The sequence below is a fragment of the Phoca vitulina genome, unplaced genomic scaffold (assembly GCF_004348235.1).
Source record: "Phoca vitulina isolate PV1807 unplaced genomic scaffold, GSC_HSeal_1.0 scaffold19, whole genome shotgun sequence".
NCBI classification, from domain to species: Eukaryota; Metazoa; Chordata; class Mammalia; order Carnivora; family Phocidae; genus Phoca; species Phoca vitulina.
Window position 1 is genome coordinate 33,124,390 of NW_022589722.1, and position 23,788 is coordinate 33,148,177.

The following is a 23,788-nucleotide window of genomic DNA, read 5'->3' on the forward strand; positions in this document are numbered from 1 at the left end:
TCTCTGCCCGGAAGGCAAAGCACACCCCTGAGCTCAGGGGTCCCGGAGTCCGAGCTGAGCCTGCTCCCAGCCCCTCGCTTTCCCGATGGGTTTCTCCGGGCCGGAGCTCACGGGCCTCCTGCGTTTGGCCCTGACAGCTCTGCGTGAGGAGGCAGGGAAGGCCGCCAGCAGCATTCGCCGTGAGCGACACAGTTCTGCATCCGAGATGTTTTGTTTTGCGTGGGCGCTGGCTGCCGAGCTCCTCCCTCCGCTGTAACCAAGGAGACCAGAGCAGGTCAGGGCCTCGGGCCAGGCCCCACCCCCAGGCGCGGCGGGCTGCTCCTGGCTTAGCTCTGGGGGCGGCCTCACCTTGCTCAGCAAGGAGCATTCTTCCTGCTGTGGCCCCTTGAGGATCCCGGGGGTGGGGTGTGCTGGGCACTGAGTGAACTAGTTCACGGAGGTATGGATGCACCTCTTCCCGTGATGATTTTGGCTTCACCTTCGTGCCCGTCTTGAGTGAGGGCCAGGGAGATGGGCCCATGCAGCGGTGTGTGTGGATGGGCAGTCACCCACCAGATGCACCTGCTCTCAGGCACCCCCGGGTGGAAATGATGGACACATTTGCAGGGGCACCCACCCCTGACCAGGAGCACAACCGGACAGGTCACAGAAGATTCTGGAAGTCTAGGAGAGGGAAGGCCAGGCTCTGCATGAGGCCCTGCACATGGTCCCTCCTTGACCCCTTCCTGCACCTCCCGGTTTCCTCCCATGTCCCCTGGTCTGCGTTCTAGCTGCCCTCCTGCTGGCCCGATCCTCTCTGGGTGACGGTGACAGCCTGTCCCCATCCCGCGGTACCCCGTGGCCCTCCTTCGTGCACTCCCCGTGTGCCACAGCGAGCCCTTCACATATCACCTGGACCAGGCACTCTTGCGTAAAGGACTTAGGATTGCCAGGTGTGGCCATGTCCCCTGCCCAGGACACTCTCTGTTAATCTGGTGTCCTCTCTCCCCTTTTCCAACTCAACCCAGCAAGACCTCTGCAGCAGGGACTACGGGACGCTAGGGGCCGTGCCCTCACGCCCTGATTCTGGGGTGATGTCCACCTGCTGCCAGATGGGCCTCAGACTGGGAGCTGGACCGAGGGCGGGCATACTCTGCAGCTCTGGGCTCCCGACCTGAGCCCAGCTTGCAGGCTTCCGTCCCTCCCGCGGCCCCTGGCCTCTCCTCCCCGGGCAGCCAAGGCTTCGGGGGATCCTTCTGGTGCCCTCCTCCCCAGGGTGCTCACTGTCCTGGCTGCCCTGGGGACCCTCACCAGGCTCTCAGCTGGGACGTCAGGTGGGCGGCCAGAGCCTCTTGTGAGTTACTGCCCCCACCAGCCGCAGCTGACCCTGGCAGAGACCCAGCTCGAGGCGAGGATCTAAAGCATATTTCGGGGCCATTGGAGGCAATTTTATTTACCCAGTTCTTAGGAGTCAGCCACAGCCTGACGGTGGGGGAAAGATGAGGGGATGAAATGAGTCCTCTAAGTTGTGATGAAATCAGCATAGCACACCCCACAGACCCAGGTGCGGCAGACACACACGGCCGGTTGTAATAACTGGAAATTCAGTAGGACTGGGGAGCATTTGGAGGTTTTTGCAATAGACAGACAGGGGTGTCTGTCTCTTCATCTGCCTCTCTGTTGGAGGTCCTTGTGAGGGTCTGCAGGTCTCGGGAGCAGGAGTATCCCAGAGCCCGCGGTGGGACCTGGAGGCCCCTTGGGGGCTGGATGCTCCCAGGTCATCTGGTGGCCCACCACAATGAGAGCCCCGGGACCCCAGACCCTCATTTACTCCCCAGAGGCTTCCTGTCGTGGGGACAGCGCAGGCCGGGACAAGGCACTGCTCGGGTGCTGATAGGGGGAGGGGTCCCCTGCCGAGACTGCCCCACCCCCGCCCCTGGTAGCCCTGGGTCCCTGCAGTGATCGAGGAGCACGCCCTCCACCGAGGGCGCGGACTGCTGTTTTCTCATGTGTGATTCTCGGATCACCAGATGCTGTGCTTACTATGCCCCGACTTCCACACCAGGGCAGAATAAATGTTCGTGGAGGGATTTATTCAGGCCCAAGGGCGTCGGAAGCTGCCTGTGACCCTCTCTCCCCTGAGACTCACACACCAAGTGCAGGACGTGGTCAGGGCTCCCGTGGGAAAGACAGGCGTCCGCGACACATGGAGGGCCTGGGTTCGGGGTCGAATTTGTTCCGTGTGCAAGCTGGTGGGACATGTCCAGGGCCACGGAAGTGCGCAGACCCTTGATCCCGTATTTTCATTCCTAGAAATTTGTCTTGAGAAAATAATTCTAACGAAGGGAGGAAAGGTGTGTTGATAGCAGCCTCACCCCGAGAGCACAAACAGCGAGAACGCCCGCCATCAGGACAGTGTGCCGACCGGCAGCAGCCACGCCGGGTGGAGGTGCGGCGAGAGGGAGGGCGGCCACGGAGCCACGTGGAGGCTGTGGCAGAGCTGGGGGGCGGAAGAAGCTGCAGTGTGAGACTCAGGGGAGCCTGCTCTCTTCCTGAGGCCCGTCCCCTGCTCTCCGGCTGGGCTGTCCCTCTGCTGGCCTCCACTTTGGCCTCGCTCTGGGGTACGGTCAGTGTGGCCACCACCGCGCGGACCCCACGGTCTCCACGGACGCACGTTGCACATGGCCCCGTGAGTGTGTCTGCTGTATGAGGGGGCTGCAGGGCCCCCCAACCCACCGCCAGCCCTCAGATCTTAGGGCTGGAGGCTGACCCCCCAGCTCAGGCCAAGACACAGAGAGGACCGAGCTGGGCCTGCGTGTGTGTGGCTGCCCGGGCCTGTGGCGGTGCCGAGGAGTGGAGGCCCGGCCAGGCCCTCGCCCCAAGTCCCACTGTGCTTCTGGCCCCTGTAATCTCCCCCACCGTGTGCGTCCACAGCCTCCTTTGCAGACGGTGAGCCCCGTGTGTGCCTGACCTCCAGTGTCCCCGCGTCCATCACGGGCCGCAGCCTGCACCTCCCTACTGTTTGTGCCGTATCGCTGGCTGGGCACGGGGCAGGTCACCTGTCCTGCAGGCCCGCGTGCAGACGCTGGCTCTCTGACCGCAGGTCAGGGCCGGGCTGCACGCTGTGTCTGCGTGGGCGGGGCCTCTGTGGAGGAACCAGGGCGCGCTGTCATGGGGGGGCTTTGGAATTTGACAAGTCACCCTGCTGGCTTCGAGCAGAAGGCCCGTTATTGCAACACGGGGGGGGGGGGGGCCGCTGCCCCCGTGTGGGGGGGGGTCACCGCGCTGTCCTCCCCGGTGGCCCCCGGCGCTGGTTATCGGGTGTGGTGCTGCCGCGAGGCCGGCCACTGTCGTGTGTGACATCAGCACCGCGCGTGCGGCGACCCGCCCGCTGTTGAGCGCGGGGCGTCATGAGGCCTTCCGATTCGCTCCACGCCACCCGCTCGCCCTCCCCAGCCCCGCCCTGTCGTGCTGTCATTCGTGTGGCAGGTGGGGAAGTGGGCGCAGAGAGGGCCGGCACCCCCGTCAGGGCCCCGCTGCGGGCGGCCCCACGGGACACGGACCCACGGGGCTGCCTGTGGACACCGTCCTGGGCCCTGCCTTCGGGCGCGTCTCCCTTTCCCTTCCGCTGTGTCCCCACGGCTCCAGCGCTTGCTGCCCGTGGTGCCCGTGGGTGCCGGCCGGCGGGCCCCGCAGGTGGGGCAGGGTCCAGGGAGGTCTGGATGTGCTAGCTCATCTCCACATGGCCCCAGCCCTCCCCAGGCCAGGTGGTACCTCACCGTGCACCCCAGACCCTGCACACGTGTCCCCATGTACCAGTCACCTGTCCTAATACTGTCCTTGTCCTTCACGGCAGTGCTCAGGTGACTCACCCGTGTCCTCAGGGCCAGGCTGCCCAGGGAGGGCCAGCAGAAAGTGGGCTCCAGGAGGGGAGGCTGAGGACAGCTTGGGGACCACCCCTGGTGCCCTCTGACCTCCCAGCCCCGTGGGCCTTCCTGCCGGGAGGCACCTTATACGGCCCCATGGAGCAGAGAGATGGGAGCCCAGGGCCTTCCTCATCCTCCAGCCCTTCGCTCCAAGATCCTGGCTCACTTAGACTTCAGGGTCTGCATCAGCTCTCTACACAGCAGATTTTTCTGGAACCTTGGTACGTCCCACTTAATGTTTGACTCCTGTGGGTCAGTGTGTGTGTGTACCTATAATTAGTGTGTATGACTGTGTATTAACTGTCAGTCACCCCTTTCCCGGTATGTGGCCTGACCCTGTGTCACCGGTAAGATCTGGGAGGCCTCGGGGGACATGCACGTCTGGGTCAGACCTGCTGGAGAGGGTCACGCCCTCGCCTCGGACAGACTGGGACCGGGTCCGTGTGTGATCGCCCCGGAGAACGTGGCCGGAGCCCTCCTGCAGCCCCACTGGGTTTGTTCTGGATGATTCATTTTTCCAAGCTGTTGAGTAAAATAAGCAGATTCATATGCTAATGGAAATGAAGAAAACAGTTTATTCTAAAGGGAGCCATGCAGTTTATGAGCAGCGAAGAGCCTGGCGTCAAGTGGAGCCACGCAGTCTCCGTGGTCCCCAGGCAAATTAGCATGTCCATCCCTGTCCATCTGTCCAGACCGGAGCGGGGGCACGCTGGGCGCTGTCACTTCTGTGCACGCACACTGCCATCGGCCAGACTCGGGTGCCTCGGGCTCAGCTGCGTCTGCGGCCCTCCGGTTCGGGGCGGGCGAGGGGGTCTGCTGGGGTGCATTGCTGAGCTTCCCTCTAGAGGGGTTGCACTGAGGCGTATTTGTGCCAGGAAACCAGGGGGGACTTCCAGGTCCTTCCCACCTGGCGGGGGGTAGCTGGCTCTGCATTTCCCACACGTGCCGCTCAGTTCCTAAACTGGACACCACATGCAGGGGCGCACACGTGCATATATGCACACACACATCTGCATGCTAGCACATGCGTGTGCACTGTACACACGTGTGCACGCGCATACAGCATCACATACGTGTGTGTGCACACAAACACACTGCCCAATTCAGTCACTTATGGACACATGGTTGACAGCTTGAAGCATGAGCACCTTGGCCGTGGGAAGTGCTCGTGGCTCTGGTGAGCTGGTTGAACTGGGGTCCACTGAGACCCTCACGCTCATCCCCTGTGGACCCCTGATGGGCAGGAAGGGGAGGAGTGAAATCGGGGTGGTTACACCAGTCCTAGGACTCCCTTGTCGTCAGGGAGGTGGAGCGAGCAGGCTGCCCGGCCCCAGGCCCATTGCCCTCATGCCGATGCCACGCTGGGTCCACACCTGTGCAGACTCTGTTTCTAAGCATCTGTGTAGCCATGACCAGTTGGGCCAGGTGGACCAGGGGCCTTCCAGTCCTGTGTGTCTCCATCCCTCCATCCATCCTCCTTCCTGCCCCGGGAACCTTCACAGAGCTGTGGGTGGTCCTGCACCATGCTGGGTCAGGCTGTCAGACAGAAGACCCCCACAGCCCACCACAGGGACAGCAGTGGGGGGGCTGTGCTGTTCTGGAGGAAGAGGCAGAAGGGGGAGGGGGTGGAAGAGAGGGTTTCCGGGAGAGGGGATGCCTGCATGGGGGAAGGGCGACTTGGGGGGCAGAAGAGTAAGGGGGCAGGGCATCTTGGAAGGTGTGACCCCCAGGAGCATCGAGGAACCCAGGTGGGACTTCTGCTGCTGGAGCAGATGGGCAGGGAAGGGGGGCAGAGCTCAGAAGCTTCTGGACCTGGGTACCAGCAGTGGCCCCTTACCCTGGCCTCCTAGGAGGCTACGGGAGTGGTGGTGGCGGGGTAGGGGGCCCGTTTGGAGGGCGGCACTCACCTGGTGGTGCAGAGAAGAGCCAGGAGACAGAAACTCCCAGGCCTCAGTCTTCCCGTCTGTGAAAGGGGCTCGTGCTCCCTCCCTGAAGGAGGGCCCTGGGGCTTGATGGGGTTGTTAATACAAGTTACCCGTAATTAGCAAGGGCTCCGTGATGGCCTTTCCTGCCCTTTCGCTCCTCATGGGGCCTCACCTTAGGAGCCTGTCCAGACGACGCCGTCACCTTGAGCGTTCTCTGCCTCTCGCGGTTGTCTTCTCTGGCGGACATCTTCAGAACTGTGGCCTGGAGGGGGTTCACACTCCTGGCCGAGGGCTTCCCCTGGGGCCATGGTGCTGTCCCAGGAGCTGGTGCGGTGCCACGCTCACACAGAGCCAAGTGCTCAGGGAACGTTAGCTGATTAAAAGTCTTCCGGGCCTTCTGGAGAAAGATGCGGCTGTTTGGAGGATTCGTGAGAAATCACAGGAGTAAAGCACCATTACCCTTCTGGAGAGTAAATGAACTCAGCAAATGGCTCAGCGTTCTGCTTGTTATTAGGTCCAAGTGAGCTCAGAGCCTGATTGCCTGGGAGCCCGGCTCCCGGCCCAGCCTCGGGGGCAGATCTTCACGGGGGAGACCCCAGGCCGGGGCAGCTGGAGAGCTCCCGGCAGGCTGTGCTCACCTGTTTTCCTGGGACAAGGATGCCTTCCTGGACTCGGGTCTCATGCTAATTCCTGCCTGTAAAGTCAGCGTTCTGATCGAGGACTCCACTGGACAGGTGGAAGTTGGGGGGGGGGGTGCGCTCTGTGAACTCGGACGCACAGGACGCACCCCCGAAGGTGCACCAGGCTCTGCGTCAGCTCCGAGGCATCGCGGTGCCCTTGGTGTGGGCTCCGGGTCCCAGTGCCGACGTGGCCCAGCTGCAGAGCTGCTCCAGGGGAATGAGGGCGTCCGTGGGCTGTGTCCCCGGGGAGGGGGACCTGCTGGGCCTGGCAGGTGGTCCCGTGGGCTCAGGGGCCCGGGGAGAGGGTGGCCTGGGAGGCCGAGTGGACAGAGGATGTGATCCCACTTAGGGCAGAATGCCCTGGGGCTGGACAGAAATGAGGAGGCCAGAATTCAGGCTCCAGGATGCCGTACTCTCATGGGCTTTACGGGCCAAGGGGGCAGGTTTGCACTTGGACCTCGTGGTCCTGTGGGGCTGCTGGGGACACCTGGGCGAGCAGCTGACCTGTTAGAAGTTGGGTTTGGGGGGCGCCTGGGTGGCTCAGTTGGTTAAGCGACTGCCTTCGGCTCAGGTCATGATCCTGGAGTCCCGGGATCGAGTCCCGCATCGGGCTGCCCGCTCGGCAGGGAGCCTGCTTCTCCCTCTGACCCTCCCCCCCCTCATGTGCTCTCTCTCTCATTCTGTCTCAAATAAATAAATAAAATCTTTAAAAAAAAAAAAAAAAAGAAGTTGGGTTTGGTGATTGTGGCTGCACCGTCTATGCTTGGCTGTTTCCTCGTGCTGTCGAGCACCTGCCCTGGGGCACTGCACCCCGCTCGGTGCCCACCTGCCTCTGCAGGAGCAGGTGCCTTCCGGAGCGCACCCGGCACTCACGGCGGGGGAGGGGGACCGTGCTGGTGCAGCACACTTCCTGACTGCTCCCCGTTTAACCTGCAGCTCATGGCACATAGCATTTGCGAGGCTTCTGGCCGACCTGGGGTGTCACTGTCACACCCCGATTCCAGGTCAGGCCCTGGGGCTGCTGTGCGGTGGGGACGCAGGTTTACCTTCTACTGCCATGTGGACATGGTGGGAGCATCAGGCCCTGCCCGCAGCCTGGCATCTGGAGGCCCTTGCACAGGGAGCGTCAAGCATCGGGCGCAGTGTGTTCTCTGTTGATCTATTTGGAGAAACCGACCAGGAGCTGAATTGAGAGGCTCAAGGAGCCCAGCCGGTGGCAGGGTTGAGACTCGAACCCATGCCTCCTGCCTCCCGGCACTGCTCACCCTCCGCCGTGAGTCCTGAGACTCCATAGACTGGGGAGGACACACACCCTTGCAGGCCGAATCGGGGCAGGCAGGTGGTCCTGGCTGGATGCTCCCCAGTGCCCACAGGCCTTCAGTAGCTGCGTACTCACCACTGGGCCTGGGGGTGCTGAGCTGGGGCCCTGCTTCCCGCAGCTGCATAGGCACTTCTGCTGGGCATCTCTGCTTCCAACAGAGTCCTCTGCTGATGGGAGGAAACTGGGTGTGATGTTTGTGCAAACGCAGCTCAGCAGCCTTCACGATCCGCTGTTCTCCAACAATGCTAGAGGTTGTTAGGAATGAAATGCAGGGGGCTCCTCCATCCACATGCTCGGGAAAAGGTATGCGAGTCCTCACTAGCCCTCCCCCATGCTGCGCTGTGGGCACAAGGCAGGAGGTACCAGGCTGGGATGCATCGGGGGGGGTCTGAAAAGGGAGAGCTGTGCTGGAATGACAAGGGCCACAGGGGGCAGTTACAGGTGGACTGCTAGACTCAAACCCCAGCTTCTCATGATTCCATGTCCCAGGGGTACTCAGAACCTGCACCGTCTGAAAGAGGTTCCTGAGAGCCTCTACCAAGGACTCTGGTGAGAATGAAGGGGCCAGTGTGCTCAGCACAGCAAGGGCTCAATCCAGGAGCTGCTCATGCTGCTGACGGTTGACAATAGTGTTGGTGATGATGATGATGGTGATGGTGGATGATGATGGTGATGTGATGGTGATGTGATGATGATGGTGGTGATGGTGATGGTGGTGATGGTGATGGTGGTGTGGTGATGATGGTGATGGTGGTGATGATGGTGATGGTGGTGATGGTGATGGTGGTGATGATGGTGTGGTGGTGATGATGATGATGGTGGTGATGGTGGTGGTGATGGTGATGGTGGTGATGGTGATGGTGGTGATGATGGTGTGGTGGTGATGATGATGATGGTGGTGATGGTGGTGATGGTGGTGATGGTGGTGATGATGGTGATGGTGGTGATGGTGATGGTGGTGATGATGGTGATGGTGATGGTGGTGATGGTGATGGTGATGGTGGTGTGGTGGTGTTGGTAGTAGTACTGATGGTGGTGGTGATGAGGAGGCCTCCTGAGCCTGAGGAAGCTAGATCTGCTGAGAGTAAGTGTAGGGTAGCAGAGAAGACTTTGCAGCCAGACCCCTGGGCCTTTGAGGTTTCTGGAATGTGCTCCGGAAAGGGAGAACCAGGACTGAGCATCCTTCAGGCTCAGTGTGGTGCCGTTGTGTGGCAACATCCATTTGTGCCCTCTTCCACACTGCCCTTCGCAGGCCATTTGGGAGGAAGGAGAAAGAAGCAGCTGACCAGGCTCCATGGAGGGGTGGGCCCAGCTGTGGGCAGGGATGGATCAGTGCTTAATCGAGTTTGGGGCCAGCTCTAATTACTGCATGACCCTGGCAGCGACGTAGCATATTCTGTTACCCAAATGCCTAAAATGAATGTGGGATCTATCAGAATCCCAGGGGAGACACTTCCCCCACTGGAGGGGTCAGAGGGACCGTGGGAAACCAAGGCTACCCCACGGTCCATGAGCATTGCACACACCTGCATCCAGATCCGCATGTCTCTGGGCTGGGGCCACAGCAGGGAGACCCCAGAGGAGGCCGTCACAGGAGACCAAAGCCCCTTTGGCTGGAGAAAGGGTGGTGGGCTACAGGGCAGGCTCCTCCTGGGCTCCCTTCTGCAGCCCCAGGCTGGTCCACTGGGTGTGGAGGCTCCGGGTATGTCTAGGGCAGCCACTCTCTGGACAGTCTCAGGCACCAGCTCTGCCTCCTTCTCCGACCAGCTAGTCACGGGCGGGCAGCAGTGTTCCTGGGACGTTCCTGGGACTTAAATCATTTGAAAACTCCTTTTAAGGGGAAACTACTTCCTTCGGCCCCTCACTATTGACCTAAATCGTTTTTATTGTAATGTTGCAGGAATATGAGCAAACGCCAAGCTGGGAACCCTCACCAGAGCATAAACTGGAATAAAGTGAAACCATTTACAAATTAAACACAACCAAAACTGCAAAACCAATAAAATTTAAATTTGCGGCATTCATTTTACAAGGCAGATGTTTGGGGAAGACATAGCTCTAGCGCTGTGCTCGCCGCAGGGACATACCTGCAGGTTCGCTCCACATTTAAATTTCCTCCTGTACTTGCTTGGAGGCTGTGAGGTTGGGGATGCTGATCACGCATGGGGTCACGTTGTATGAAATCGTGCTGATCATTGTGCGTCTTTGTGTGTCGTGAGCAGACCTTATATTTCACCTAGAGCCGTCCAGAGGCATTCCCAGTACCTGCCCGGAGCTTCTCATGCACCTAGACACACTGGCCTCGCTGCATGATCCAGTCACGACGGGGGCTGGGGACAGAGCCCTGCATGTGTTCTGCCACACGCTCTCCTCCTGGACGGGCGGGGAGCAAGCAGCGCACGTGTGGGGTGTGTGTCCCCGGGCGCTGCGCCCCACGGCCCTGGGGCAGCCTGCCATGTGACACGAGATGCCCTAGCACTCACCCCCTCTCCCTGTGCAAACCCTGAGGAGCCTCTTCTCCCTGGTGTGGGATGACACCCGTAAGAATGGGGAGTGCCGCCAGGATGGCCAAGCTGATTCCCGGTGGGGGCAGGTCCCTAGCTTTCTCTAGAAAAGGCCTTGGAAGGACGATGCTGTGACAGCCGTCATTCTGATGTCATACAAGTAGCTGGGGGAGACACTGGTCCTTTCTGTGTGTCTGAAGTCCAGACTCTCGTGGGAGACGGTCATGGGGCCCCGACGCCGGCTGGGCCCTCTGCAGACCCCGTCAGGCTCTGCCTCCTCCCTGGGGGTTGGTGCTCGGGGACAGCGGCTCAACCCTGGTCTCAGGCAGCTGGTCACCAAGGGGGACCCCGGGGATTGTGGCGGGAGGGCTATGTGCGTCGTGCCCCCGAGCCGCTGTATGAGGGGCAGAGAGCAGGGGCCCTGACTGCACCCCTGCATGGGGCCAGGGACTCCGCAGCTGGACTCGCCACCCGTCTCGGCCCCAGATGAAAGCTTCCGGCTGCTCCAGGAGAGTACCAGGGGCTCGGTGGAGAGCTTACCCTTCAGTCATGAGAGCGTCCAGCTCAGAGTGATGGACGCAGACCCCACCCCTCCGGCTCCGAGGCCCCATGCCCCCCGCCCAGTCCTGCTCCAGGCAGGGAGCCCCCTTAGCTGGTCCTTCTCGGGGTCCAGCTGGGGGCAGGGGCTGGTGGAGAGAGTTTCCTGGCTGTGTTCATCGGTCCCCGCTGCGTGCGGCACCAGGCCCTACGTGGACCGGGTACCACACCACCCCTGCATCTCTCGCAGGAAGATAGCGCTTCCCCAGTGCACTTGGTCTGTGCCCCAGGCCGGGTCCTCAGGCAGGCGAGGCCGGGTTGCTGGTGGGCCGGGAGGACCCTCCCTCCAATCCCGCCGCCGCCCTGCGTGAACGGGCATCAGCACGGCCCTGCTCTGTCTCCGAAGGGCTGTCCTTTCCCTTGAAAGCAGTTCACTCCCCTGTCCTCTCTTGGAAGTGTCCGTGGTGCCCCCATCAGGCCCCTGTCACTCTGGGGCTGCCCTGATCTGTCTTCAGCCCCATTCACGTTCACGGCCTGCCCGAATGTTGTTCTGGCAGATTGGCCTTCCAGCAGATGGACCGGGGCCATCTGACATGCTGTGTCTGGGACTCGCACGCTCTCCGCTTCTCGGCTGTTCTCCCTGACGCCCGGCACCGGCTGCCACTCGCCGCTCTCCCGAGACCAGGGCGACCGGCCCTGGCCAGCCATCGCCTTGCTGTCCCTCTGTCCCCGTAATGCCGGCCCAGCACCGTCAGTGTCCCGAGCTGGCTGCCCGCACGGTGCCCACAGCTCCCGTTGTTGACGCGTGCCTGGGCTGAGGCAGTGGGAGACTGAGGCAGAGCTCCTGTCCCAGAAGCACCTAAACGTCCACACGCAGGGCGGCCTGGAGCCTCAGCCTGAGGCCCTCAGCTCTCGGGGCAGAGCGTGCGGGCGGCGCGGTGAGCTCACTCCCCCGCCTGGCCGGCAGCAGGTGCATGGGGCGCACGCTGTGGCTGCAAGCCTGTTCACGAGCAAGCCGTATTCGGGAGTGCTGGGTGCCTGGTGGCCTCTCTGGGGACACAGGGCAGGTGGGGACACGCCGAGGGAGAAGGGGGTGGCGCCACCCCAAGGCCAGATGGCGCCCTGTCAGAGGCCCGGGGTTGGTGCAGTGGCTCCATTTCAGCCCCCACACCCGTCTGCGCAAGCTGCTCTCCCCGGGCCCAGGGACAGGCACGGGCGACGTGGTGATGACCCCTGATGTGCCGCGGGCCGAGGCACCTCCCCTGGCTGTGGCACACGGCTGGCTGCCACCAGTGTCCCCAGAGGCCAGCAGTCAGCCACTGTCGCTCATGGCCCCGTGCACCCCCTCCCCGGCGCTGGAGCGTCTCGGAAGTGGTGACGTGTGGCATGAAAGGTCCCTTTGTCCCTGCGATGTGGTGGCCAGTGCTGTGCCTCCAGCAGGAAGTGGGCTCAGGCAGGGTGAGCGAAGCCCAGCAGCAGACAAAAGGCGTGTGTGCTCAGCAGCGGCCCCGCGGTGCCCTCAGCCGACCTGGCACCCGGCACACCCAGGCTGCCCCACGGCATGGGGGAGGGGGACAGCCAGCGACTGCTTGTGCGTGCACACCTGTGTGTGCGCTTGTGAACACGAGGTCGATACGTGTGTCTGTGCGCTTGTGAACACAGGCGGGTACGTGTCCGCGTGTGTGTGTGTACACTTGTGAACAGACAGATGGGTACATGTCCGCGTGTGTGTGTGTGCACTTGTGAACGGACAGATGGGTATGTGTCCGCGTGTGTGTGTGTGCGCTTGTGAACGGACAGATGGGTATGTGTCCGCGTGTGTGTGTGTGCGCTTGTGAACGGACAGATGGGTACGTGTCCGTGTGTGCTGTTTGCATGCCCGTGGGTCTGTGTATGCATGTTTGCACGTGCGCACACGTGTTTGGGTGCGCAAGCATGTACATGTATGGTCAGATGCGTGGCTGCAGTGTGGGCGGGACTCGTGTCCCTCCCCCCCGGAAGGCTGTGAGGACCTGGCCCCCTGTCCTGCCTCGCTGTCCCTCTTTCTGGCCTGTGGCCACGGTCACACGTGGTCACATGTGCTGGGGGCCACGTGCTCCCTCCCACGTCTGCCTGCTCTCAGCTGAGTGCACGACGGTCAGGAAGGCGTGGAGAGAGCAGCCCCACGCTGCTTCGAGCGAGGCGAGCGGGCCCAGTGGAACTGAGGGTGGCGTCGCGGGGCGAGGGGGCCTCGGCCGCGGGCCAGGTGGGGGAAGGAGCCTGCCGTGAGGCCTGCAGACGGGTGAGTCCTGAGGTCAGCGTCTGTCCCCCTCACGCCCCGGTCCGAGTGACTGCAGGCGGCCCGACCGTGAGGGCTGCGTGTCCGTGCGCGCTGACGGGCCGAGCCTGGGCCGGGTCCTTCCAGCGACACCTTCTCTGCCCCCAGCTCCGTGCTTCCCCTGGGGGACAGAGCACCAGGGTGAGCTCACGGCACTGCAGGAGGGAACCCAGGCCTGGCTCTGCCGCCCTCCCGCGTCACCGCGTGTCCTGCAGACCAGGCCGCCCAGCACGGGCCAGGCCCTGCCCTCACACGTGCAGCCCCGTTCGGGATGGCCCAGGCCCGGCGTGCGGGGCCTCGTGGGAGGTGCGAGCTCAGGCTCCCTGCCTCCAGAACCTCATTGCCTTCTTGCCACAGGAGGGCACATCTGTCCCCGAGACAGCCTTACTCCCGCTCTCGGGCCCTCAGCAGGGGCTGGGGCGGCCCCGGGCCTCCTGCGGGCTGAGGTTCTGCACCGCTGGCCCGCTACGGTGGCCGCGTGCCCCTGGGTGGGGCTCGGGGGGCACGGCTGGGGTCATGGCTGCAGATGCTCTTCGATCCGCCCGTTAGCCTGCTCCCCCCCGCTCCTCGCGGCTGATCCCGGGGAAGCTCCCCCTTTACTCGTCAGGATCGTGGCTCAGGCACCCCGGCAGGGTTTCCAGGGATTGGGCTGTGTGTGTGCTCCACGCCCGTAGCCTCTCTGTGGGCGTAAGGGGTGCACGTGCGGGCACACAGCAGGCCTTTTGGGGCATCTGTTACTGTCACAAAATGGTGCATCTGGGAAGACGATGCTGCTCGGGCTCCGGCAGGGATAGGAGCAGGGGAGGAATGAGGCCCCGGGGATGTGTGGGGAAAGGCGCCGAGCTCCTGTGCCGGCGGTCCAGAGAGGGGCTCCCGCCTGCACCCAGCTTCCCGTCCCGGGGTCCTGCCGGGACGGAGGCTGTGCCCCGGTGAGCAGAACCTGGCGCGTCCCCGCCCCGCCTGGGGAACCGTGCAGGTGCTCGGCTGGTGTGTTTCCTGTGCCGACTTCCCAGCGGGATGAGAAACACGTCCGCGGGGTGGGTCTCCCTCACGTCACCGCCTGCGAGGCTGCGGGGACAGAATACCACAGGCCGGGCGGCCTCAGCAGCAGACGTTTGCCTTCTCACCGCCCTGGGGGCCGGGAGTTTGAGAGGACGGGCCAGCCGGCCCAGGTGCTGGCAGGAGGGCTCGCACAGCTCGGTGTCTCTACTCGCGAGGGCACTGATCCTATCAGATCGGGACCCCACCCTCATGACCTCACTTAACCTGAACGACTTCTATAAAACACTGTCTCCGAGGACCCCCACACCAGGGGTTAGGGCTTCACCACGTGACTCTGGGGGCACAGTCCCGTCCGTGGCAGGGCCTAGAAAGGAGCTGGTGTCAGGGTGACGAGCTGTTGTATCCCCTGGAACGGCCCGGAGACCCACACCATGGCTGGCCAAGCTCTCTCCCAGCCCGCTTGCCTTTTCCTGCCACCCCGGAGGGGACAGTCCGGTGTGGCAAGCACAGGGCAAATGCCCAAAGACGCATCTGTCCTCGCATGGCCTTGACCCGGACTTCAAATCCTCGTTCCTGGGAAATGGCAGGTTTTGTGGCTTCTCTAGCAGCGGCCCAGAGTTGGGGAGGATGCCGTGTTTGGAAGCATGCATGTTGACGACTTAGCTTTGAGCTGAAATAATGTCTGGCCCATGGTGGGCATCGGATCTGAGCGCCCAGACTTTGTAACTGGAGTACCCCCCTTCTCGTATCAGCCCTGGATTTATAAACGTGCAGCCAATCAGTCATACGTGCATTTAGAAGGACGTGCACTTGGTCCTAATTTGGAGAACAGCCCATTGTTCTGCGGGGGTCCTTGAGTGAGGGTTAAGTGAATACAATCATTCTCTGTTTCTGGACGCAGCCCCTGCTTCTAGGCCTTTCCGTCAGGGAGGAAACTGTCCTCAACACCCCTTGCTACCACTTACTGAGGGGCTGGTGGCAGAGCTGGACCCGGGGAGCAGCGCTAAATGGGGAGCCAGGGAGGAATAGCGGCCCGGCCACCCCGAAGGGCACCAGGCGCTGCCCACCGCCCTTCCCACCGCCGTGTAGGAGGGGGCTGCTGGTGCCGCCCAGGGCGCCCGTGAGCAGCGGCTGAACGGCTCTCTTCTCTCCCGCAGCTCGAATCATCAAGACAAAGCAGTGGTGTGACATGCTCCCGTGTCTGGAGGGCGAAGGCTGTGACCTGCTGATCAACCGGTCAGGCTGGACGTGCACACAGCCCGGCGGGCGGATAAAGACCACCACGGTGCGTACGCAGCCCCGCTCGCTCCTCGCACCGGGAGGGCAAGCAGCCCCGGGCAGCGGGTACCCGTGGGGAGGGGGGCTGCATGTCGGCGGCGACGGGGAGAGTGGCAGTGGGCTTCTTGGTGCGGAGAGGCCTCCAGCCTCGCGGCCTCCCCTCCCCAACCCCCTCACCCTCTGGGGCCGGATCAGTCTGTCCCTGGGCTCCGTCAGACTGTCCCTATGGCAGATGGGCCCACCTGAAGGCGTCCACCCAAAAGGTAGCTCAGTGTCCACGCAGGGTGGTTGGTAACGTCGTCTCGTTTCTGGGGCGGAGGGTGTGCTCACAACTCCAGGCAGGAGGACGGGTTAGGATCCCCTCACGGCAGGTGAAGCCTCTTTAAAGAGCAAGGATTGGGGAGGGGCCTGGTCCTCAAGGTCGGCTCCTGCCCTGGGCACCGCGTGGTGGCCACTCTGCGCGGAGACCTCAAAAACCCCCAAGGGTGCCCTGGTCCCTCCCAGATCCTGCTGAGGGGCACACCGCATATGCTCTGTTCCAGGAGCCGGGACCCGCCTGGTCCCCGTGGCTGCTGACCCACAGGTTGGGAGGGAAGGGGGAGAAGGGGTTCTGGGGCCGCTCTCTGAGGTCCCTTTTCCAAAGGTAAGTTCCTCAAGGCACACGCTCGGCGGTGCGAGCCACGGGAGCTGGGACCTGCGTCCACTGGCTTGGGCGCTGGGGCTCCGCAGACCTCGGCCCGCACGGCAGGGGCCTCTCCTTCCCCCAGGCTGATTATCACCCCAATCTCGGCTCTTCCTCGTGAGCTCCACATAGAAACCTAGACCTGAAGTGGGTTGTGATCTCTTGGCCCTGATTCCCGCCTCCATGCCTTGGCAATGTCCAGTCAGGGAGGTCTGGGGCCCCCAGGGAAGGATCCGGAAAGCTGGGCTGGCATCCGAGTCTCCTTGCGGGGTCGCGCAGGAAGGTGGGGGCTGTAGCCCCTCGGAGTTGGAGCAGAGGAAATCCCACGCGCTTCCTCCCTCCCCGCATGCCAGCCTCCGCAGGGAGTCCCGGCGGGCCGTCCAGCCATGTGTCCAGGGGGCCTAGCTCCATGGCTGCCGAGGAGAGCGCAATCAGGGCCCCTCCGGGGCACATTCTGAGGACGGGCCGTCTGTTTGTGGGAATCAGGTGGTTCTGCATTGACGGCAGGTGGGCAGGACCCAAGGGCACCTGCCGAGCACGGCTGTCAGCCGAGAGACAAGGGCGGCCAGCGGGGGCCTTCCCCAGCATGTCAGCTGCCCAAGCCATGTCCAGCACAGACGCAGGCGATCCTGTCCTCGCACCTGTGACGTGTGCGGGGATCGCCAGCTCGTGACCTGTCACCCACGTGGCGGCTCTGAGGGAGCCTGGGCGGCTTCTGACGTGAGGCTGCCCCCTCCAGGGGCATCCAGGAGGCAGCTGATCTTTCCGGGGTCCCCGTCTGTGTGCTGTTCCCAAAAGGCAGAGACGTGGGGACAAGCAGATCCTACATGGCCGGGGCTGCCGTCCCACATCCCTGGGGCCTGTGGGTCAGTATGTGGGTTCCCCGCAGGGCCCGCGGCAGCCCTGTGGGCAGGACATGCCAGGTGATGGGGTCTTTTGAGCGAACACCTGGAGGAGGGGAGGCCTGGGGGAGGTTCCAGACTGCCCACCCAGAGCGGTGGCCCTGGGGCGTGGCTGTGGGGTCCGGCCTGCACTCCAGGCCCCGAGCACGGTGCTGGGGGCAGGCCCGCTGAAGGAGGTGGGCCAGCAGCACCCCTCGCGGTCGCACAGGTGGACTGAGGCTCCCAAGCCCTTCCCCACTCCGTGCTCTGCATTCCCTGCCCTGCAGCCCCTCTAGCAGGCCCAGCGTCTGTAGGCAGGCTCTGTTCCTGGATGCATCCCCCTTGCTGCAGCCAGTCCCGTGGCCCCACGGGCCCAGGAGCTCGCGACCATCGCCTTGGTCTGACCGCTGTGGAAACCACAGCTGGTAGTGGGCCACGGAGGCAGCCTTTCAGTCTGCTGGGCCTTCCCCCCTCAAACGCTGGGTCTGGCTTTGCACGAGCCCACGGGTCTTTTAGCTCTGAAGATCGATTCTCCCGTCTGCCCGTTCTCAGGGGAGCCCGCCCTGGGGGGCAGCCGGCATGCCCCAGCTGGTGCTCGGGCAGATGCACCTGCTGGTCCAGGTGTGGGAAGGACACCTGCTAGGCTCGGGGCAAGTCCAGGAGAAGTGCCCGCTCTCGGGGCTCCTCACCCCCATGGGGTGCACACCTGGGGCACGGTGCCCTTTGCAGTATGGAGGGCGTGTGCACTGAGGCTCGGGCTGGTGCATCCCGTGGAGGGGCTGTGTGCCGATGCTGGAGGCCCGGGGTCTCCCCAGGTGTCTGCAGACGCATCTCTGGCGCTGACAGCAGTCCTGGTGTGCGGTGACCTGTTTGCACAGCGTTCTTCAAAGGTCACTCGAGCTCTTGACCCGAACACCATGTAACCGGAGTGTATATCCCCATTTTCGCGTTGGCATCTCGATTCCGTTACAGATGCCGGCTAGCCCTGCGATATCCCATTTCACCACGAGTAGGTTTTCCGTGAGATGGGCTTTGAGAGCCCTTGTGACTGCCCACGCCGCCTCAGTGGCCACAGCCGTGTCTCAGTGGCGCCCCCCGCTGACCGTGTCAGGCTCACTCCTCTGTGAGGGCCACGCTGCTCACGTCTCTGTGCCCACCAACCACCCGCGGCAGGCACTGGGCCTGACGGGCACCCCCCTGGCCCCTCGCTCAGGGCCCACATAAGAACGTGCGATAAATTATGTGGTCACCTGTGAAGAGAGCCCAGGAATACGCTGATGTTTGTATTTCCGAGAGCGCTACTCTTCAGAGGACGGGTCTTCACCCCATTAGTGGGTCATGAAATTAATTTACTGGATCATGATCTGCATTTAAGAGAGGGAAGAAGAAATTAAGTAAAAATATCAGGGAATCCCGTGTCCTGAGGGGGGTCCCACTTGGTGAGGCTCACACGTGTGCACAGGGTCACTGGCTGGACGCGGTGACTCCGGCAGGTCACGGTGAATCGTGGGGAGCCCGCCGTGCTGGGGGCTCGGGGGAGGATTTGGCCTCTGTGCTGGCTGCCCAGCCTCTGCTTCCCACGCCGTGTCGGCCCTGTGGACGCCGGTCTGCACCAGGAAAGGAGACGCACGGGATGCCGCAGGCCCCACCCCAGGGCGCAGCAGTGCCCTCCCGTGACGCCCCCAGAGACGGTCTCCCCTGAGCTCCGCAGTCCTCCACTGTGCCCACTGACGGCGGGTGGTGTGGGTCCCCCCGAGAGCAGAGCGCCCTCCTGCCCTCCCCACGCCTCTCGTCGCCCCAGATGTGAGCTGCTGAGGCCGCCAGCGGCATGTGCTGGTGGTGATCAGGACGCCGTGATCGGTGGTCGCTTTGCCACACTTTGTAACGCGGACGTACTACAAGGTGCCCGGCAGGAGCTGCAGCCCCATCTCCCGAATCAGAGTCGACCAGCTAGATGGGAACCCATCTTTCCGAGGAGCATCACAGACCACACCTGAACTCTGTACTGCGTGAAGGCCCCGTTGTGGGGGGCGAGGAGCATTCACGGAGTGTCCGTCTAGTTCTGTCCAGGAACTTGGATTTCCTGGGCACTCGCTTCCCCCAAACCACACTTCCCAAGAGCAGGCCCTGCCTGGCGGCACAGCAGCGGCTCCCCGAGCACCCGTGTGCCCAGTGGTCCCAGGAGGGTGGCCGCGGGAGGTGTGGGCAGGCGGCTGGGCATCTCTGTTGGACGACACTGGGAGGGGACGCCGGCCCAGCCTGCTGACCAGTCCCAGAGGTCAGCGCTCACCGCAGACCGGTTCACGTGACAGAGAAGCACTCGGGTGGGTTATGTTCTCATTTGTTCCCGTCGGGCTCTGCCGACGAGCATCTCCTGCAGTGCCGAGCGTCTGACCCCGGGTGTGTGAGCGAGCGTGGGGCAGGCTGGGGGCCGCTGCCCTTCTCCACCGTCCTGAGGATGGCTCGCCTTGTCCAGGTAACCGGGAGGTCTCTGCGTCCTTGGATTCCACGCACCACCGAGGGCCTAGCGTGTGCCAGGTCTGGGCCCTCTGGGCGCCCGGGAGGGTGGCTCTGCCAGTCAGCCACCACTCGGGTTCCTCGTGCCAGGCCCACGCCCGGGGCAGACATGCAGGAGGAGGGGCACATGTGGCCCTGTGTCCTGGGCCCCGAGCGCGTTGGGCCCCGAGTGCTGGGCGCCAAGCGCTGGACCCCAAGCGCTAGACCCTGAGCCCTCAACCCAGAGTGCTGGACCCCAAGCCCTGAGCACTGGACCTGGAGCGCTCTACCCGGAGCCCCAGACCCCAAGCATTGGGCCCCGAGTGCTGGGCCCTGAGTTCTGGGCCCCGAGTGCTGGGCCCCAAGCGCCAGACCCTGAGCCCCAGACCCTGAGCACTCGACCCGGAGCGCTGGACCCCGAGCCCCGAGCACTGGACCTGGAGCGCTGGGACCCAAGTGCTGGGCCCCGAGTGCTGGACTCTGAGTGCTGGGCCCTGAGTGCTGGGCCCTGAGAACTGGGCTCCAGATCTGAGCCCCACACACTGGTACAGAGATTCCTACAGGGACTCTTTGTAGAAACTTAGCAAACGCTTGTTGTGAGCTCCTAGTTAAAAGAAGAGAACATACATGCCTCTCGTTTTTGCCGTCTGGACACGTCTATGAAGTGACAGGACACGGAAAGGAGAAAAGGCAGAGCGCACAGGAGAGGAAATGGCAGGAAGCAGACGCTCTCGGTGGATGAGCCGGTCTGGGCCCCGCGCTCGGGTGCTCGGGAGTGGGGTGCAGGCCCCTGGGTGGCCTGCAGGCAGGGCTGCAGGGGAGAGCCCAGCCCTCGCAGCCGGCCCCGCGGCCGACAGCCCCACCGGGGGTTCACACCAGCGAGGGGAAGAAGCCTGGCAACTCTGGACCCTGCCACGCCAGCACCAGCAGGGGGGACTCTTCCTAAAGACCCAGGTCCTGAGACGTGCGGCCCCTCAGCTCCCGGAGGGGTCGCTGCGGCTTCTTTCTGGAGACGCGCCCTGCGAGGCTCCGGCGGCCCCCCCATCACCCCACACTTGGAGGCTCACAGTGGCAGACGTTCGTTCCCGCTGGGTGAAGCCGAGGTGTGGCCTGGTCCAGCCTCTGGGGCTCCAGGCCCTCCTGGACGTGTGGCTGCATCTCCCAGTGTGTGCCCCTGTCCTCCCACGGCCACGTGCCATGAGAACCAGGCCTCGTGATGACACCATCCCACCCAGGCTCTTCCCAAATCAACGATGATTCCAGCTCACAAACTTTATCACATCATTAATGACTCCATTTCCAAAAATGTCACTTTCTGAGGTTCCAGGTGGACATGAGTTTGGGGGGGTGTCCTCTTCCCCTCACTAACATACCAAGCTTGAGGCTGAAACCCATGGGTCACTGTGATTTGGGGCCTGAGGACCCTTCTGGGAAGCCCACCATCTGCCCATCGGTTCTTCACATCCCACTCACCAATGTGGGGGAAGCAAAGGGTCACTGCTTGACGAGAGCAACCAAAGGTCGCCCGCTGAGCCAGAGGACCTGGAGCAAATGGGCCGCTGGAGGTGGTGGGGGAGGAGGCCACACAGTAGTGCCTTGAAGTGGGCGGGTGCCCCGTGGGGGCAGAGGCGGGTCAGGAAGCAGGAGGAGGAGGGCACACCAATGGGGCCGCATGCCCCGACCCTGGCCCTCCCTACCCTGGGGGTCGTTTGGCTCCGGGACCCCTGAGCCCCACATAGGAGGTGCGATCACCCCGCGGCTGGCATGCTCCCCTGCAAGGCGCCCCCGCCGACCTACCCCCACTGGGCCGGGCCGCCCATGACGCAGGGGTGAGCTGTCACCTGCAGGCCCCCGAGCCCCAGGATTGCGAGGAGAAGAAGAGAGTCATGGTCATTTCAGGACACTGACTTGGACACCAAGAAGATCAAGAGCACTTTTGGAAATAACCTGTTATCACTTTTATAAGAACAGAGGTATAAAGTATGTATAAAACACGCGTAGATGAACACGTACATGTAAGATCATGCACGTGTGTGCATTTGTGTGCATGTACACAGTGTGAGTGTGTTAACGGATGTTCACAATCCAGTAGAATGAGAAAGTCTCAGCCATGGAGTCGATTTTTTAAGAGAAGTAGGAAAAAAACAGACTAGAAGATCAATTCAGGAGTTCTGAAGAATATAAGGTCCAAAAATAGAGAAACGTGGAGAAGAGATTATCAGAGAAGTACTTAAAAACGGAATTCCCACAGCTCCCAGACGCGGGTTCCCAAGGGCGCGTGCCCGCCGAGATGGAGCGCAGATCCGTCGGCGGCCGTCTGCGCGGGCTGCAGGTGGAAAAGCACCCTCTCTAAACCCAGAAGGAAAAATGGATCACGGACAAAGACTCAGACGCCAGTGTACCTGCTGCGCAGCCGAGCCCCTCGAAGCCAGAGCCCAGCGCGCCGGGGCGTCCCGGACCTGGAACTCCGGATCCCTCCGGGGAGCGGGGAGACGGGTGCGCACAGGGCCCGCCCTGCGGCCAGCTCGGGAGAGAGCCTGGCTTCCTAGGAGCTCGAGGCGCCAGGTCATCTCCAGGGGTGAGGCGGGGCCCTGGGGGCCTATGGAAGATGCTGGCGTCCATTCGGAGTGCGCCAGGGGCCCCGGGGAAACTTGGGGCAGGCAGTGAGCTTTGCCTTGGTGAGGCTGGCTGGGGCCACGGGCGTGAGGCCACTCTGATGAGAAGCTGTGGCCGGAGAGGAGGAGCGGGGGTCTGCCACGTCTGTGAGGGGACCCCGTGACACCGGCGTGGTGCAGGGAGGGCCGAGGAGGGGCACGTGTGGGGATGGACTCATGTTTCCGGCCTGGTCACTGCCACACCAGCCCGTGAGCGCCTCCTGGCCTGCGCACATGCGGGCACGAGGCCATCCGAGGTTGGGGAGGCCAGAGTGGCAGAGCGCCTGGCATCCGTGCGGGGCAGCTTGGAGGCCCCCAGCGGGGAGGGCGGAGACCGTGGCCGTGGAGGCAGGTCCAGCGGCGTCCTGGCAGGCGAAATCCACCACAAGGTGGCCCCCCTGTTCTGGTCCTCCTGGGCCCCCTCCTGCAGGACCTCCCATAGCCTTGCTGACACTGCGGCCTTGGGGGTCTCTGCGGCGCCTGGCGGTTCTGTGCCCCCAGTTTTCTCTCCCCCTGTGAGTCCGCCTCCAGCTGTGGGCTGCTGGGAACGCACCTCCCTGCGCACTCACGGCCACCGGCGGCTCCTTCACTTCCGATCTCCGGGACTCTGGGGAACGTTGGGCACAGCATGTCCCGTCCCCCAAACGCTGTGCTCGCAGCCCGGCTCCGCGGGCCCTGTCCCCAGCGCGAGGCAGCTCGCCGCTCGTCCATCTCATGAGCCCGGGGCTCCATGGTGCTGTGGACCGCCCCCCCCCAGCTCTGAGCTCCTGCACATGGGGTGATCCCGACACCAGCCAGGAGCACAGTGCCTCCCGGAGGTGTTCGGCGGGCTTGGGTTTGTCTCTGATCTCGAATGAGCCATCCCAGCAATTAGAAGCTTTTATTATAGAGCCGAGTCTCAGCTGCCATTCTGTGCTCATTCTGAAAAACAATACAAGAAAAATGATTCTGGGTTGCGCGTGAGGCAGCGTGGGGCTCTGTTGGTCAGAGGCCACAAGTTCATTGGGAACAGGGAGACAGTGGTCCCTGGGGCTCTGCCGGGGTTCCCGTCAGCCGGCCAGGCAGCTGTTCCAAGCCCCAGCAGAGCCCCCTGCCCCCCGGGCTCTGTGCATCCTTCCTGGCATGCCCAGCCTCTGGGGGCCGCTCATTGGCCACGTTCCTCTGCCAGGGGCCCCCGTGCCATGTAGACTGGGCTTCCCCCTTGCAGACCTTGCCCCAGGCCGGCCTCATAGAAAGGCGCCCTGGGCATTCTCTGAGCTGTCCCAGGTCCAGGACACCTAGGCAGAGGGATGGGGCCAAGGGGCAGTTTGGGCTCTGTGTTGCTCCAGGTACCTGAAGAGCAGATTGGGCTACATCTCACCTCGGCCCCTGTCTGGGGGATTGGGATGCAGGTGAGGACACCCCAACAGGTGCTCAAGAAATGGGTCTCGAGGTAGGAGATGCAGGTCAGCAGCATGCAGGGACCAAAGACGGGGTACGGGAGGCAAACCTGGGGCCTAGGAAACCCCTCATCGTTGAGGAGGGGCGAGGGTCCCGGTCAGATCGTCCCCCGTCCACCTGCTGCCGTGTGGGCAGCTCCTGCGCGGACGCTGGGTCCCAGCCGCGG

At 63.2% G+C, this 23,788-nt stretch overlaps 1 protein-coding gene across 3 annotated transcripts in view; it reads left to right on the top strand.

The window, feature by feature from the left end:
• Positions 1-23,788, top strand: part of TAFA5 (TAFA chemokine like family member 5) — a 193,727-nt gene that overhangs the window by 147,443 nt on the left and 22,496 nt on the right. For all 3 annotated transcript variants that reach the window (XM_032416137.1, XM_032416141.1, XM_032416138.1), the window contains exon 3: positions 15,349-15,476. In XM_032416137.1, coding sequence (XP_032272028.1) covers positions 15,349-15,476 — 128 coding nt within the window. The remainder of the gene's footprint in view (positions 1-15,348; positions 15,477-23,788) is intronic.